Source organism: Fusarium poae, chromosome 3 (assembly GCF_019609905.1).
Source record: "Fusarium poae strain DAOMC 252244 chromosome 3, whole genome shotgun sequence".
Classification (NCBI taxonomy): domain Eukaryota; kingdom Fungi; phylum Ascomycota; class Sordariomycetes; order Hypocreales; family Nectriaceae; genus Fusarium; species Fusarium poae.
Window position 1 is genome coordinate 3,388,328 of NC_058401.1, and position 13,167 is coordinate 3,401,494.

Sequence of the window (13,167 nt, forward strand, 5' to 3'; positions counted from 1 at the left end):
AGAAGGGATATCCAAGGTGATAGAGTAAATGCTGGCTTTACATGCCTTCGAGTGCTTGTGTCAGGTTGTAGGGTAAGTCATTTACTGGTGTAAAGAAATCGGTCCGCTCAGCTGGTTCGACAAAGGCACTATGTGAAAGAACAGCCGAATTACGTTGCTGCATGGTAAACGCGTTGGTTGATACCAGAGAACAAGTCTATCATTTGACATATCACATGCGAAACACATACATAGAGTGAACTTGTCACATATAAGTTGCATAGGTCATTCATTTAACGTTAAAATGTGTTTCATTGTTGTGACGACCGTTAGATCAAATAACGGAGCGACGCAGTAAATAAACACCGCTTCTCAGAAGAATACTCTAACATAATGGAAAAATGGCCGTCAAGCCCAGGTATATGAGCGAAAGCTGCTCATCAAATGAGACAGTAAATGGTTGTAATAGAAAAGTCGAAAAGGAGACATTAAACGCCGTGGCCCGCAGGTTTTGATCCAAGCATACCGCCAAATACAACGCAATTAAATAGGATATCAGATATTGATAGATGACGCGCAAAATTTAACACATTCAGCGTGTACCACCAAGAGCACTGATCCTGGCGCCAGATGGCCTGTGCATCAGGGACTGTTGGTGCTGGAGCTGATGCTTAGATACGACAGATGTCTCGTGTGAGACTGTCCCGTTATCGGATCGATTCTCCTCGAAGTCCTCTTCGTCATCCTCGACAATCTTTGTGGGGATCTCGTCTCTGAGGCTATACTGCTGCGACGATCGCTCGGGAGTAGTAGCTGTAGAGGCAAAGGACATTGCTGTGCTGCTCCTGTTGGGGATGAGATCCGGGGTGGGAGGGATACTGGACGCCCTCCCGGACCGCGGCGCCAGGAGGGATTCGTCCCCGGTCTCGGAAGTGGCGGCGGAGTGGCCGTCATCGCTCTGGACGGTAGAGTGCCTCGAATTCCTTCTACTAGAACTCCCTAGTTCGGCATCATGTGCCAACTGCAGGCCCTCGACAGCAGCCTGGCATTGCTCAGCAATATTGCGCACAATGTGTGCAATGGCATCAGTCTTGTCCTTGAGGTGGCGGTCGGCCACATCGTTGAAGCTTGCTGAAGAATATCGCTTGCTTCGGCTGCTAGTGGAAGTAGTAGGGCTGGGGCTGGGTGTGAGACGGCTGGGCTCGCTGGACTGAGTGTCCTCCTCAGTCTCATCGTAACCCTCCTCGATCTCCTGAGCTAGGTCATCAGGCTTGGTGAGAGACTGAATGAGATGCTCCATGTGGTGGCTTTGGCCACCAATGAGACTGCGAAGGTGAAGAACGACTCTTCGGGCCTCGTCACGCTGGCGCATGATAGTCACGTTGGTGTGCTGAAGCTGAGAGAGCTCCTTCTTGTTTCTCTTACGCTCACGCTCAAGCTCCTCAGCAATCTCCTGCTGAAGGACAAGGGCCTCGAGAGCGTCGTCACGCTGCTTCTCAGTGCCAGTAAGACGAACAGAGAGACGGGCGTTGTCGTCCTTCTGCTGATCAATGAGACCAGCAAGACGGCGGTTCTCCCTCTTGTGTGTGTCAATCTTGACCTTGAGATCTTGTGTCTCCTTGGTGAGGGTCTCAGCAAAGGCCTGAAACTTGAGGAATTGCTGCTTCCAGCTCTCAAGTTCCTCCACAAGGTAGTTGTTGCGCTTGTTAACCTTGCTGAGCTCAGTGTCCATGCGACCCTTGAGGTTGATGAAGTCCTGCCAGGCCTCAAGAGCATCGCGCGAGTACTGGTTTCTCTCCCGGACAAGCTCGTTGAGGTGTCGCATAGATACCTTGGTCATGAGGGGCTTCTTGACCGATCCACCAAAGACAGCCTTAATGCCAGTGTTGCGACCAAGCTTCTCACAAACGTGATCCATGACAGCCATGACGGCGTCCTGGTTCCACCACTCAGGGTCCTGGATAGACTCGACCTCTCCGCGCATCACGATAATTTGCCCAGCAGGGACAAGCTTACCACCACCATAGGCGGATCGGAGATGCTGAGGAACTCCAGAGGGAGTGACGTCACCGTTCAAAGCTTGAGTGAGTCGGGTAACGAACTTGTTACGCTGGCCGGGACTTAGAGCGGTAGGAGGGCTGGATGTGAGAACAAAGTTGCGATCAAGGTCGACGACCAGAGCATCGGTGGGTGCTGTGAAGAGAGAGCGGCACTCGACGGTGATACCTAGGATGTAAGGACCAGGCTCCTGGACCAACTCCTTGGCATGGCGAGCGTGGACAACGGGAACGTAAAGGCCACTCCATTCATAAACTCGGACGCAGTATCGAACAGTCTCGGCAGCCATGGTGAGCATAGCAGGGTAGTGGCTGACAAAGATGATTCGGCGGGTAGGAGAGATGGCTGCTTCGATGACGCCGACAATGTTGGGAATTGATAAACAGTTGAACAGAGGCCACATGGCGAAGTTTTGGAATCCGGTAGGCGAGGATGGGAACTGGTAGCAGAGAGCATAGTCCTTCATGTCGATGCGGACCAAGTCGTTCAGGCGAGGAGCAGGGAAGCTGAGAATGCGGGAAACCTCCTCGGCATGGAACAGGTTGGTAGCCTTGTTCCAGTGAATCCACATACCTCGAAGATAATCTCCCAAAAGATTATACAAAGGATAGCGGGAGAGGAACGACAAGCAGTAGGGAATCCAGTAAGTCTCATCAGGGTTGTCGTAGTAGTCGCTCTCAGTTCTCTTACGGAGCTCACGAATTGTCTCGGCCCTCTTCTCATCTGCTCGTGACCAAACTCGCAGACAGATACCGTACAGAGTGTGAGAGGAATCCTGCTGGAGAACAAAGGAGTGGTGAACACAGTGAGGCTGGCTACGGCCTGTGCAAATCTCAACATCATGAGGGAAACAAGCCTAATCGCCAATTAGCTGGACGAATTCAATCAATTGAAGAAGCAAAAAAAAAAAAATTACGCACCCTCATCGCAGAGTGAAGCGCGCGAGCGATCTCATTGTCTTGCTCAAGGCGAGGACTGCTGCCCAAAATTTCGGGCAACCAAAACTGACCAACGGCACCCTTCATGTGGCCAATCTTTCCTTGGGCCGGAGTAGGAGCCTTGACCCATTGCGAAGGTTCGCGGCCGACACCGCAGACCATATACGCATGGGTCAAAGTCTTTGGTGTTCGCTGCTGAGGCTTCATGTTGAGAGTTGAAGGAATAGGTTGCGTAATGCGCGAATGCAGCGAAGAAGTTCGACTAGGGATCAGCAGGTTTTGGTCTGGGCCCTGATCGCGGGTGCTGGGCCTGCCATCGCGGTCGCTAGTCCGAGGACGGGTAAAGGAGGAATGGGTATTGAGCGAAGGAGGCATAATGGCGGTGGTAAAGCGAATCGGTCCCTCGTATCTTTCGTCAAATTGGGTATCAGAATAATAGTCGTCGTCGAATTGATCAGAGATGTAATAAAGCTGTTGCTGTATCCGCAACTGCTGCCCGTTTGGTTTATTGTCGAGTTGGCGTTAACTGACTAGCAGGCTTTTGATCAGTCCTCGATGATCGCGTCGTTGCCCGTTTTACTTGAGGGGCTCCGCTCCGTGCTCAAGACTTCATTCAAAGGCTCGAGTCAACCGGGCTTTGAATGGAAAAGCAAGGAAGAAGGAGAGAGGAAAAGAATAAAACTCCAGAAACGAGAGGGAGATGGGTCAAATGTATAAAGTAAAGGGAGAAGAGGCAAGAGAAACAATTGAACGGGGGGTGTACAGTTAGGAGGTAGGTCCCTAGGGGGTGGGCGTGTGGAGAGAGCTCCATTCATTCATGGATCCATGGATGCAGCAGGAGCAACGCCCACCTCAGCAAGCGAAACAAGTACGACACCAGTTGAGGAAGGGAATGGTCATGAAGGTACCTATACTTTTTGGGGTCTTCGCTTCTCTATTCAGTGGGAGCTCCCGTTGTCCGTTACAGACTAACGGTACCGGTACCTGTTAACCTGTTACTAAAGCAGGGACGGACGGCATGAATGGCCCTGAAAAAAGGTCGACGAAAGGCCTCTGAGCGGGCAAAAATATGAGACAGAGAGCGGCTGGTAGGCAGGACAAGAACTGAATGGGCTAGGACGTGGGCTTTGACCCTTGTCCGAGGCGACCAGACTGACTACCTACATTGGCTGTTTATGGACATGATTATGCGGTGCAAGAAATGTGTGATGTGATTCATTAATGTGTAACTTGTATGTATGTATGTACCTAGGTATGTTTCTGTATGTGAGTGAGTGACTGACTGCAATCATCAAACCGCCATGGCGTTTACTAACAACAGACGACAATGATAATCTTGATTGCGAACAAAAACTATTTGGTTGTGACCAAGAGAGGAGAAGCAGACAAGTCCCCGTCAGCTTTCGGCTTGGGTCAAGGATGTATGTACTGTACCTACATTAGGGGCAAGATGAGGAGCAGCATAAGCCAATCCCCATTCACCCATTGAGGGGCCAAGATGCTGGGGCTGTCAGGGGGAGAACCACAAGGTGCAAGGTTGTAGGTGTTAGCTCGACCTGCACGCTTTCTGCAGGGGCCCCTGAACCTTCTCCTAGGCTTGGGCCCAAATTGATTCCGGGTACATGGGGGGAGGAGACTGGTTTTCTTTGCATTCTCAGCGCTTGAAGCGATGGATGATGATAGGAAGAATAGAACAGCAACCACAGAGAAACCCGAAGGCATGATGGTTTGTCTTGGCTGGTCAATATCTTTGTACCTATACCTGGCTGTAACTGTAATATCAGTCCGGCTCTTTTGAATCCCGAAGCTACAGATAATAGACTAATAGACTTGCCGTAGTTGAGAGTATGCAGTCTGACGACAATTCTTGCTGATTTATTTGCTTTGTTCTCGTTCGGACTTCTTGACGTGTCACAACTAACGTCTTGAGGGTCTCATATTTTTAACTAAAACTGACTCACGACAGAAGGAGAAACAGCATCCAACAAAGGCCAGCCGCCCCTTTTCCTCGTTATTCTCTTTCTTTCTGTTGTTGCGAAAGAAAAGAAAAGAAAGAATTGAAAGATCTAGGGAAACATACCTGGGTAGGTAGCATACATGCATGCATGCATAACCTCGCCAAGTAGTGGGTACTTGATATAATACTATCCGGTCATATAACTACCAGTCTCCGATACAAGGGAACGTTCTTGTAATTGTGCATACATGTGGTCCCACTATCTCTTCTCTGTTGCGGTGTCCCATGGTTCTGGGCAGGAGTCTAGACGATGTTCCTCTGGCAATTCAGACGATGTCACCAGATGATGACAATGTCAGTTTCCATAGTAAAGTCTTGATGATAAGTGGGGGGAAGTCCAGTTGAAAATTCGTTACCTAGGATACATCTCCTGTCAGCAACATGTAACCGGTTGTCTGTTTCTTTAGATACTAACCTCATTCCTCCAAGGTAAAGCCTGAGCATCACCATCACTGCAACATGACAAACCTCAATTCCTGCTGCGGCTTTAAAGCTCCGTCTAGGTCTTAACTCTCTGTCATTTTGTGTCCAGATATTTCCATAGCGCGTGTCCCACTGCTGCCACCAAAGATGATCAACCCCCCACTCAGTAAAGCAAATCCCAGCTCAAAAAGGACAGTAGAACCAATAATAAGCAAGGGAGGTGAGTTCTGGACCCCCTACCTGGGAAATTGTCTTTGTTCATTGTTCATGTTGAATGGATTTTGGGTTTTAAGTGGCTCTGTTCTTGCTGCAGTGTCCAAAACTACTGTCTGCATGTCTCTCACGGATCAAGATAAAGGGAGAAAAAGCAAAGCAAAACGTCTTCTAGATGAGCAAGAGAACCGCCACCATGAGTTGATCTGCCGTGTAAGTAGAAGAAGATGCGAGCACAACGCGCTCACACAAGTCCTCGGGTTACCTTGTGGTGGCTGGCTTTGTTGTATGTACAACGCTCAGACTAATTAAGGAAATCATGGACAAGGCACCAAGCCTCGTACAGGTACCTCGAAACAATCTGTCGTAATCGCTTATTGTGCCAACTCTATCTCAGTAGTCTAGCTAGTTTAATCAGTCTAATCAGCCATGCTTTTCCTACCCATTTACTATCATGTCAATCTTACAGCTGTTCCGAAGCTTGACCTCCTCTGTACAACATATGGGAGACTTTAACAGGCGATGTGACCAGGCGCGGAAACGATCGACAGGGATAACCCCAGGCCTAGAAACGAAACAGGAAATCTATGCGGCGGCCGTTGGCATCATTTGGTGAGCTATTGTAGGTGAGCCGCGGTGCTGTAAACGAGGTCAATCCAAGGCAATAGGTGAAGCTGTTAAGAACAGAGTCGTTGATAATCGGTAGGGATAACTTTTTGATATTATTTTCTCAGCTTGACACCAAGTGAGTATGCAATGCCAGTCACTTTTAGTTTATCCCCTGCTCGTGCTTTTCGCTTCTGTACGGCTTACCTGATGATGCTTGCATATTCATCGAAGCACGGATAATTCATGTATGTAAGTTAGTACGGATAGGTCAGTATGTACCAAAGTTCCACCTTTGGAGGTGCATTTGCCTGCGCACGGGCACGCAAATACAAACGCTCAACGAATGAAGCGATATAGACAGGTGGCGAGCAATTGATGATCTGCTTTCTAAAATATAGTTTCTCCAATAAATAACAAGATCATCGAATGCTGCAGATTTGTTTCAGATAGAGGAGTGGCAAGTGGTGGTTCCTATGAATGGAGTCTTATGCAATGCAATGACAGGAGTCAGAAGATAGACAAGGGTCGGATACGAAGCGAGCCGTCAGTTTTGGAGACAACTGTTGGATGTATATTGATTGATATGCACCAGCAATAATAACAGATTTTGTTAACGCTACCGCCACTGGTTCATGAAGATAAACTTTGTATATCAAGCAACCCCCCTGTTGGTTTGAGCTGAAAGCTGCATATAGACTATGTATGTAATAATACCAGAATTATACTCTTGGCGACGGTCTATCGCATGCATTGCTTTCACCTGTTTGTTTTGTGGTATTGGCGATGGATATCAACTTGTTGGTAGGTCGGGCATCTTCTAATCATAGCATGTACCGGTACCGACACTATTATCTCGCTAAAGAACAGTACGTAATTACCGTTCCTCTTCAGCAACTACCAAACTACCGGGCGACCATGGACTACTGCTAGGCTAGGACTAGGACTATGTCTAGGTCCACGCTCTACTCTTTTCAATACGCTATCGAGTCCGCCGAGCGTTTCAAGTGTCCCCCCAGATGGCCTCATTCACGAACCAACAACAGGCAATGTCTTTGCATACCTAATGCAAAGCTCCAAAACCCAATTCTCCATCTTACCATGGATAATTCGCTCAAAATCTCTTTCTCCAGTCTAATGCTGTCGATCTCTTTAACTACCGGCTGAAGATACCCTTTATTGTTCCACCTTGTGATATTACGCCTCTGGGCTCAAGTAAAAGGGCGCTCAGGCAATACTGCACTTTGTTATGGGCTTGATATTACCTATCATCTCGTATTATACAGGTCACCTGTGTATGTATGTATGTATGTATGTATTCATTCTCATTCTTACTGATCATTTGAGGGTACCATCCTTGGCTAACTAACGAGCTTTGCTTCTTTTCTTCCTTTCAAGGTGTGATTAACCAACGGTCTACGCCAAGTCTGGTCCTTTGCCCCGGACCCTGTTCTCCTTTCCCGTCCTCCTGATCCCCGTTTAATTAAAGCACCATGTTCATCATATTCTTATCAACCATTTTCCATTGCCCTCTCCCTTTCCCCAAATCCCTCACTCGTCATGACGATTATATCCATTCGTTCCCTTTGATGCGCTTGCCCACGTGGACTATAAGCCTCGCATAGTATCTTGATCCCGGCCTGCCAAAGCTACACAGACACCGTGATGCTGGTCCATAGTTTCTCCGTGGCTTGACCCCTAATCGAGGCGAGAGATTGTTAATGGGGCCCGCCGCTCGGTCTCGTCTCGTCATCAGCTAAATAGCACTTACTTGCCGATCCTCCTCTCGCTACCGACTCGAGGAAAATTCGACACCTCATGTTTTATGGCGTCGAATGTCTTGGCCTTTGTGGACATTCGGACTTGAGCGTGAGACCTAATTATAAGTATCAGATATCCATTCCGGATCAGTTTTTCCCTGTCGGTCGGTCACACTGCAAGAAGCCTTGTTTGCTTTCCGTATAAGAGACTACAGTGTCATACAATGCCTGTGTGTAAACACTTTTGTCTTGGCTTGAATTTATGTACATGTACATGTATAAAACACAAGCCATGTTTTATCGCCTGTGCCTCTCATGTGCTTTGCAAACAAATTACAGTGCTCACAATGCGCCGCATATGTTTGACTCGCCGCATCGAGCTGCAGTCAAGTTCCGTTGTTTCCGAACATGAGACAAAACAAGGATATTAATAATGTGATATTGTCCCATCCAGGAATGTCACTCCAGGGAAACTGCCTAAATGGTATTGCAAACATGCAGTGCAACCAACCAACAAGTTCGTGACTTGTGACTCTTTTCTGTCTACATGCCAAACCATCAAACTACCCGCAATATAAACAAAATAGTATCATTCTTTGCCAAACCCCGCATTCATTGATTCGCCAAGCACAAGGACGACGCCATATAGAATTCGGCATGTTTCACAGGTCACCTGGTTAGACCCATGAGGCCCAAGAGTTCCTGTACAGCTTCCTGCGTGCTGTGTGTTGTAGTGAGCGTTCGAGTGACCAATTCAATGCCCCCCAAGTCGTTTCTTGTTCTTGAAGGGAGTACGGTTCTCCTGGTGTCCGGTCTTGTCCGTGTATCCCGGTGACCTGCTGTATGGCTGCAGCCGTGTGCCGAGTCTCTGGGTTCAAAGTCGGCATCAACCCAGGCTAGGGGGACCTGCTTGCCACGGAAGGTTGACAAGATATTATCAAGATCTCGCCGACCATCAGAGTTGTTCAATAGGCAGGCTACCAGCAGTATCGTCTGGCCTTGATCTGCCGACTTTAACACCTGCTCCATATAAACTGACCGCAGTTCCCTTTCGATCAGATCCAAGCTGGCTGTATTGGTCATGATGTAACTGTCGACTATCTGAGTTTTGCTGTCGACAAGCTGTGGCTCAAGGGCCCCAAGGACGGCGGCCTTTGTTGAGGCCGAGGCTCCATTGAGGATCACCACCCTGCCCTTGGGCGTGGGAAATAGGCTCCTAGATAGCCGGGGGTTGTTCGAGGGCGTGGTGACCATGATGTATCGTTGTCGGGGTTGTAGTTGTTGTAATGGGGTAGATGGAGAAGAGCGCTGGCACAGGATGTGTAACTCGAGAGTTTGAAGAGTTGCGAGAAGTTAGTAAGGTCGAGAAGTTGAGCATAGCAAATAACAGGCTTCTTCTTATTTGTATATATTCTCCAGAAAGCTTCGTCTACGAGTCGGCAAATAACCTTTCGGTTGCTGTCCACAATCTCCATTTCGAAACTTAGACGACAAATTCATATACACTTGAAACTCTATGAGGACATAAGAAGATTGCTAAATGTAGCGTTGAGACTAATTTATGCATTGAAAGCGCTTCATGCTTTGTTTTCGAACCAAATTTCTTGTTGCTTGTAGGCAGGTCTATATACCAGTACCGGCACATTCGATCTCGGAGAGAAATACATTTTCAAGCTACAGACTGATATTTACTTATAAGTACCTGGTAATAACCCTGATGAAGGTAATAAGAATCTACTGAAGCTATTGACACTCTTTTTCCCATTCAACAAATCCGTTTGTCGTATATGAATGAAAGAACAATACGCACGAGTGAATACAAGACTGTTTCAGAAAAGGACACCAGTCTGGTGACTCATAATAGAGTATTGAAATTAGAAAGAGTATTTTGGTCTTGCAAAGTTGGAATTTTGACTTCAGAGGTCAGATGATTTGCTGCGGCTTGTCGACGAAGGAGAACTGTATTTCAAAACTTCATCTTTCATCCAGTCAACACATCTCATCCACTTCAAGGACCTCCTGATACTTTATACAAAGGGCTTTTGATCTTGTGATCTATCCAGACTTTATTCAATGCCCTGTATGCGCGCGTTATCGTCGAGTTCCCACTGTCGGTCTAATATGTTTCCTATCACTATAACCTACCCTATTATCGCAATCCAGGTGTTCCTGAGATTGACCTAACCATTGATATGTCTCGCATTTTCCCACCGAAAGCTAGGGTATAGAAATATTTCTGAAAAGATTTGCGATGTCTAGAGGATATACTACATCGTAAGGCTTCCTATATATCTAGCGCGAAGTTGCGTTCAGTAAAGACAGGCTTGAAGATTCCCAACCACATGGAACACAACATGTAGAATAGAGTAGTTCGGGTCATCGATCATCTTGAGACATGAGTTCCGACATATGAGGAACTCCATGGCTTAAGTACATTTCATTCGAGTATTAAATTTACACGACCTAACAAGACATCTGACATCTACCTATATTTTACACTAGGAGTTTGGTCTTTTACCTTCAGATTTCTCGACTATGGTTTGTTGACAGCAATCAAATACCGAGTTTCATAAAAATAAAGAAAAATCTATTAGCTCATTTTAAGTCTTCCAAAGTCAACGTCCCTCTCAACGTTCCTTCAATAACACCACTCCTTTCCACCACAAACGTATCCTTCACATGTAGATCTTGAGGGCACACCTACCCCAACCATGACATGCTTTGGCCGATCACCCGTATCACCCATCTCTTTCAATAGAGGACACCATGATGACCTCCCAGCGCGCTGATGGGATGCACGAAAGAACAAGGCTTGAAGCTGGGTTTCGCATTGATGCATCTTGAGCAAGGCTATATCTGGGATACAAGCCGAGAGAGGCGCATGATGTGATACCAAGAGTGACAGGTCTAGACACACTATTCTGGACTCTCCTGGCATCCAGAACTCCGGGAAGCAACAAGGAGTAATACAACGAGAAACACCGTATTTTCAAAAAAAAAAAACCGATCCCATAATTAAAAAGAAACAAGGAGGGTATAAATGTGCTTGCGGTGACTGCAGTCATCAAACTAATGGCGCCGTAGTCGTTTGAGCGAGATGCTTACTGGTTGATCTTCTCGTTGATGGTGTTGGTGGTGTCGGCCTTCTTCTGGTGCAAGAAAGAGCTCAACCAAGAGAGAGTCTCGTTGCTAACGACGAGAACGGTGGTAACGGCAGCCTTTCCATGGGCGACGAGACCTCCCTGCTCAACCTTCTTGATTTCAGAGTTGTAGACCTGGAAGACGTGGTCCTTGCCCTCGAGACCCTTCTGGAGAGGAAACATGATGAGAGCGCGAGTGTCTTGGTAGAGCTCGTCGGTGGGCTTCTTGACAGCAGGAAACTTCTCGTCGATGCGATCGAGGGTCTTGTCGCCTAGGTTGTCGACCTTCTGGACATACGGCGAGACATATTGATAACCTTTGGAGAAGTAGGGAACGACGGGAGCCGCAAAGGTCTGGTAGGCAGCGTCACTAAGTCTGATGGAGCGCTGACCGAGTTCGTTTGACTTGAAGGTGTGGACGCCGTCGCTGATAACAGGATAGTTGAGGAGATGCTGCAAGAGTGTTAGCTCACATTGCAGAAAAGTACCACTGGTTTTACTTACTTGGATGAAAGCAGAGTACTGAGCGGGGCTCACGTCGCCGTTGACTTGGTGAGACATGGTGAAGTTTGCGGTTGGTATAAGTCGAAAGGGTGACAAGAGGTTCCAAGGTTCGAGATAAGGTCAAATTGAGAGGACAATCGAACAACGCAAGGCAGGTAAGCTTGAAACCAAGTTAGAAACCGGATTATATAAGAAGACAGAGCTTTAGATAGGTAGGTAAGTTGGTGCAAGGTGGAAGAAGTTTGGTGAGGAGGGGAAGCAGGATGGTAGCAATTGAAGGGGACCTGCAGAGACTAAAAAGCAGCCGTCTGGAAAGAGATGACGAGGAGGAGACAGCTGAGAGAAGGATTCAGGAAGGCTTATGAAGAAGGGTGTGCGTCTTGTGGATGCATCTGAGGGAGGAGTATGGAATTGAGAGATGGTTGGTGGGACGCCACAGAAAGAATATTAGTTTGACACTTACATAGAGGTTTGGTGATGGTCTAGAGTCAGGTCAGGCACTAGGAAGAAGAAGAAGAGGAACAAGATGGAAAGGGTTCCGTCTAGTACTTAATAAATGCGCCGATGGATAGATACTACCTACCCAGGGAAGTAGGGGGGTTAACAAGGCCGGAAAGTAACCCACCCTCACGAAAACGTCAAGGTCCAATTGTTGTAGCTTTTTTTTTTTTCGCCATCGCAAGCAGTTGGAGATGATGTCCAGGTTTGCATGTGCTAGAGCAAACATGTGCTTGTACTAGACCAGGTATCTCCTAGAGCTATTTTAGGTGAGTGGGGTACTTGACGTAGCTTTAATGGGTTGTACTTTGGCAATCTGTGGCTGATTCCATGCCTTGAATCATTTGTTTCTCACGAGTCTCCCTTTTTGACCCGAAAGGACAAGAGATAGACAGATAAAGGGAAGGAGGCTATCATCCTACGCATTGCACTCTAAATGACATCTCAGCCACGAGTTCAACTGATATTCTTCTTATCTATCTCATGATAATTGCTCATCAGCTCCAATATCATCAAGTCTGTCTGTACCTGGTAGGTTAGTTAGTAGTGGGGTCCCTACCTACTGTTGATGGACTGTTGGTCTTTTGTGACACCACCAAAGCTCAACATGATGGGTCGACTCAGCCGCATGCCCTGGATCTCGAGTGCTCATTCCTCGTTTCACTTTTCTCTGATGTGATTAATCGAGAAGTTACGTATTTGGGTATTACTCGCGTCGTCCCCGCCATGCAATAAAATAAACGCAGGTGCAGGTTGAAGTGGTTTACATGTGATAGTGGCTCCCACCTTCCCTTCCCTTTCCCCTGCCCCTCCCCCCACACTCACTTTCATAGGTGCTCACACTAGCAATAACGCTTCCCTTTTTTCAAACATCAAATCAAGATGCTCAATTCGAGTTCAAGCTCCTCAACAAATTATCTCGCCAAGTTACTTCGTTGCTGACATCTATGACAAGACAATCATCGCACCAGCATCAACGCCATGAATTCTTGGCGTTGATCATAAATGAAACAAAAAGCAACTGCAATTGA

The 13,167-nt window shown here is 47.3% G+C and overlaps 3 protein-coding genes across 3 annotated transcripts; all 3 read right to left on the reverse strand.

The window, feature by feature from the left end:
• Positions 1 to 571: 571 nt before the first annotated feature.
• Positions 572 to 3,350, reverse strand: FPOAC1_008515 (uncharacterized protein; the record flags this gene model as incomplete). Its single annotated transcript, XM_044852956.1, has 2 exons — positions 572 to 2,893; positions 2,958 to 3,350. 2 exons carry the CDS (start codon positions 3,348 to 3,350, stop codon positions 572 to 574), a joined length of 2,715 nt encoding a protein of 904 aa, XP_044705626.1.
• A 4,533-nt stretch (positions 3,351 to 7,883) lies between these two features.
• On the reverse strand, positions 7,884 to 9,248 carry FPOAC1_008516 (uncharacterized protein; the record flags this gene model as incomplete). Its single annotated transcript, XM_044852957.1, has 3 exons — positions 7,884 to 7,932; positions 8,006 to 8,110; positions 9,034 to 9,248. 3 exons carry the CDS (start codon positions 9,246 to 9,248, stop codon positions 7,884 to 7,886), a joined length of 369 nt encoding a protein of 122 aa, XP_044705627.1.
• Positions 9,249 to 11,095: 1,847 nt separating this feature from the next.
• On the reverse strand, positions 11,096 to 11,695 carry FPOAC1_008517 (uncharacterized protein; the record flags this gene model as incomplete). The annotated part of the gene is made up of 2 exons (XM_044852958.1): positions 11,096 to 11,587; positions 11,639 to 11,695. 2 exons carry the CDS (start codon positions 11,693 to 11,695, stop codon positions 11,096 to 11,098), a joined length of 549 nt encoding a protein of 182 aa, XP_044705628.1.
• Between the last annotated feature and the right edge of the window lie 1,472 nt (positions 11,696 to 13,167).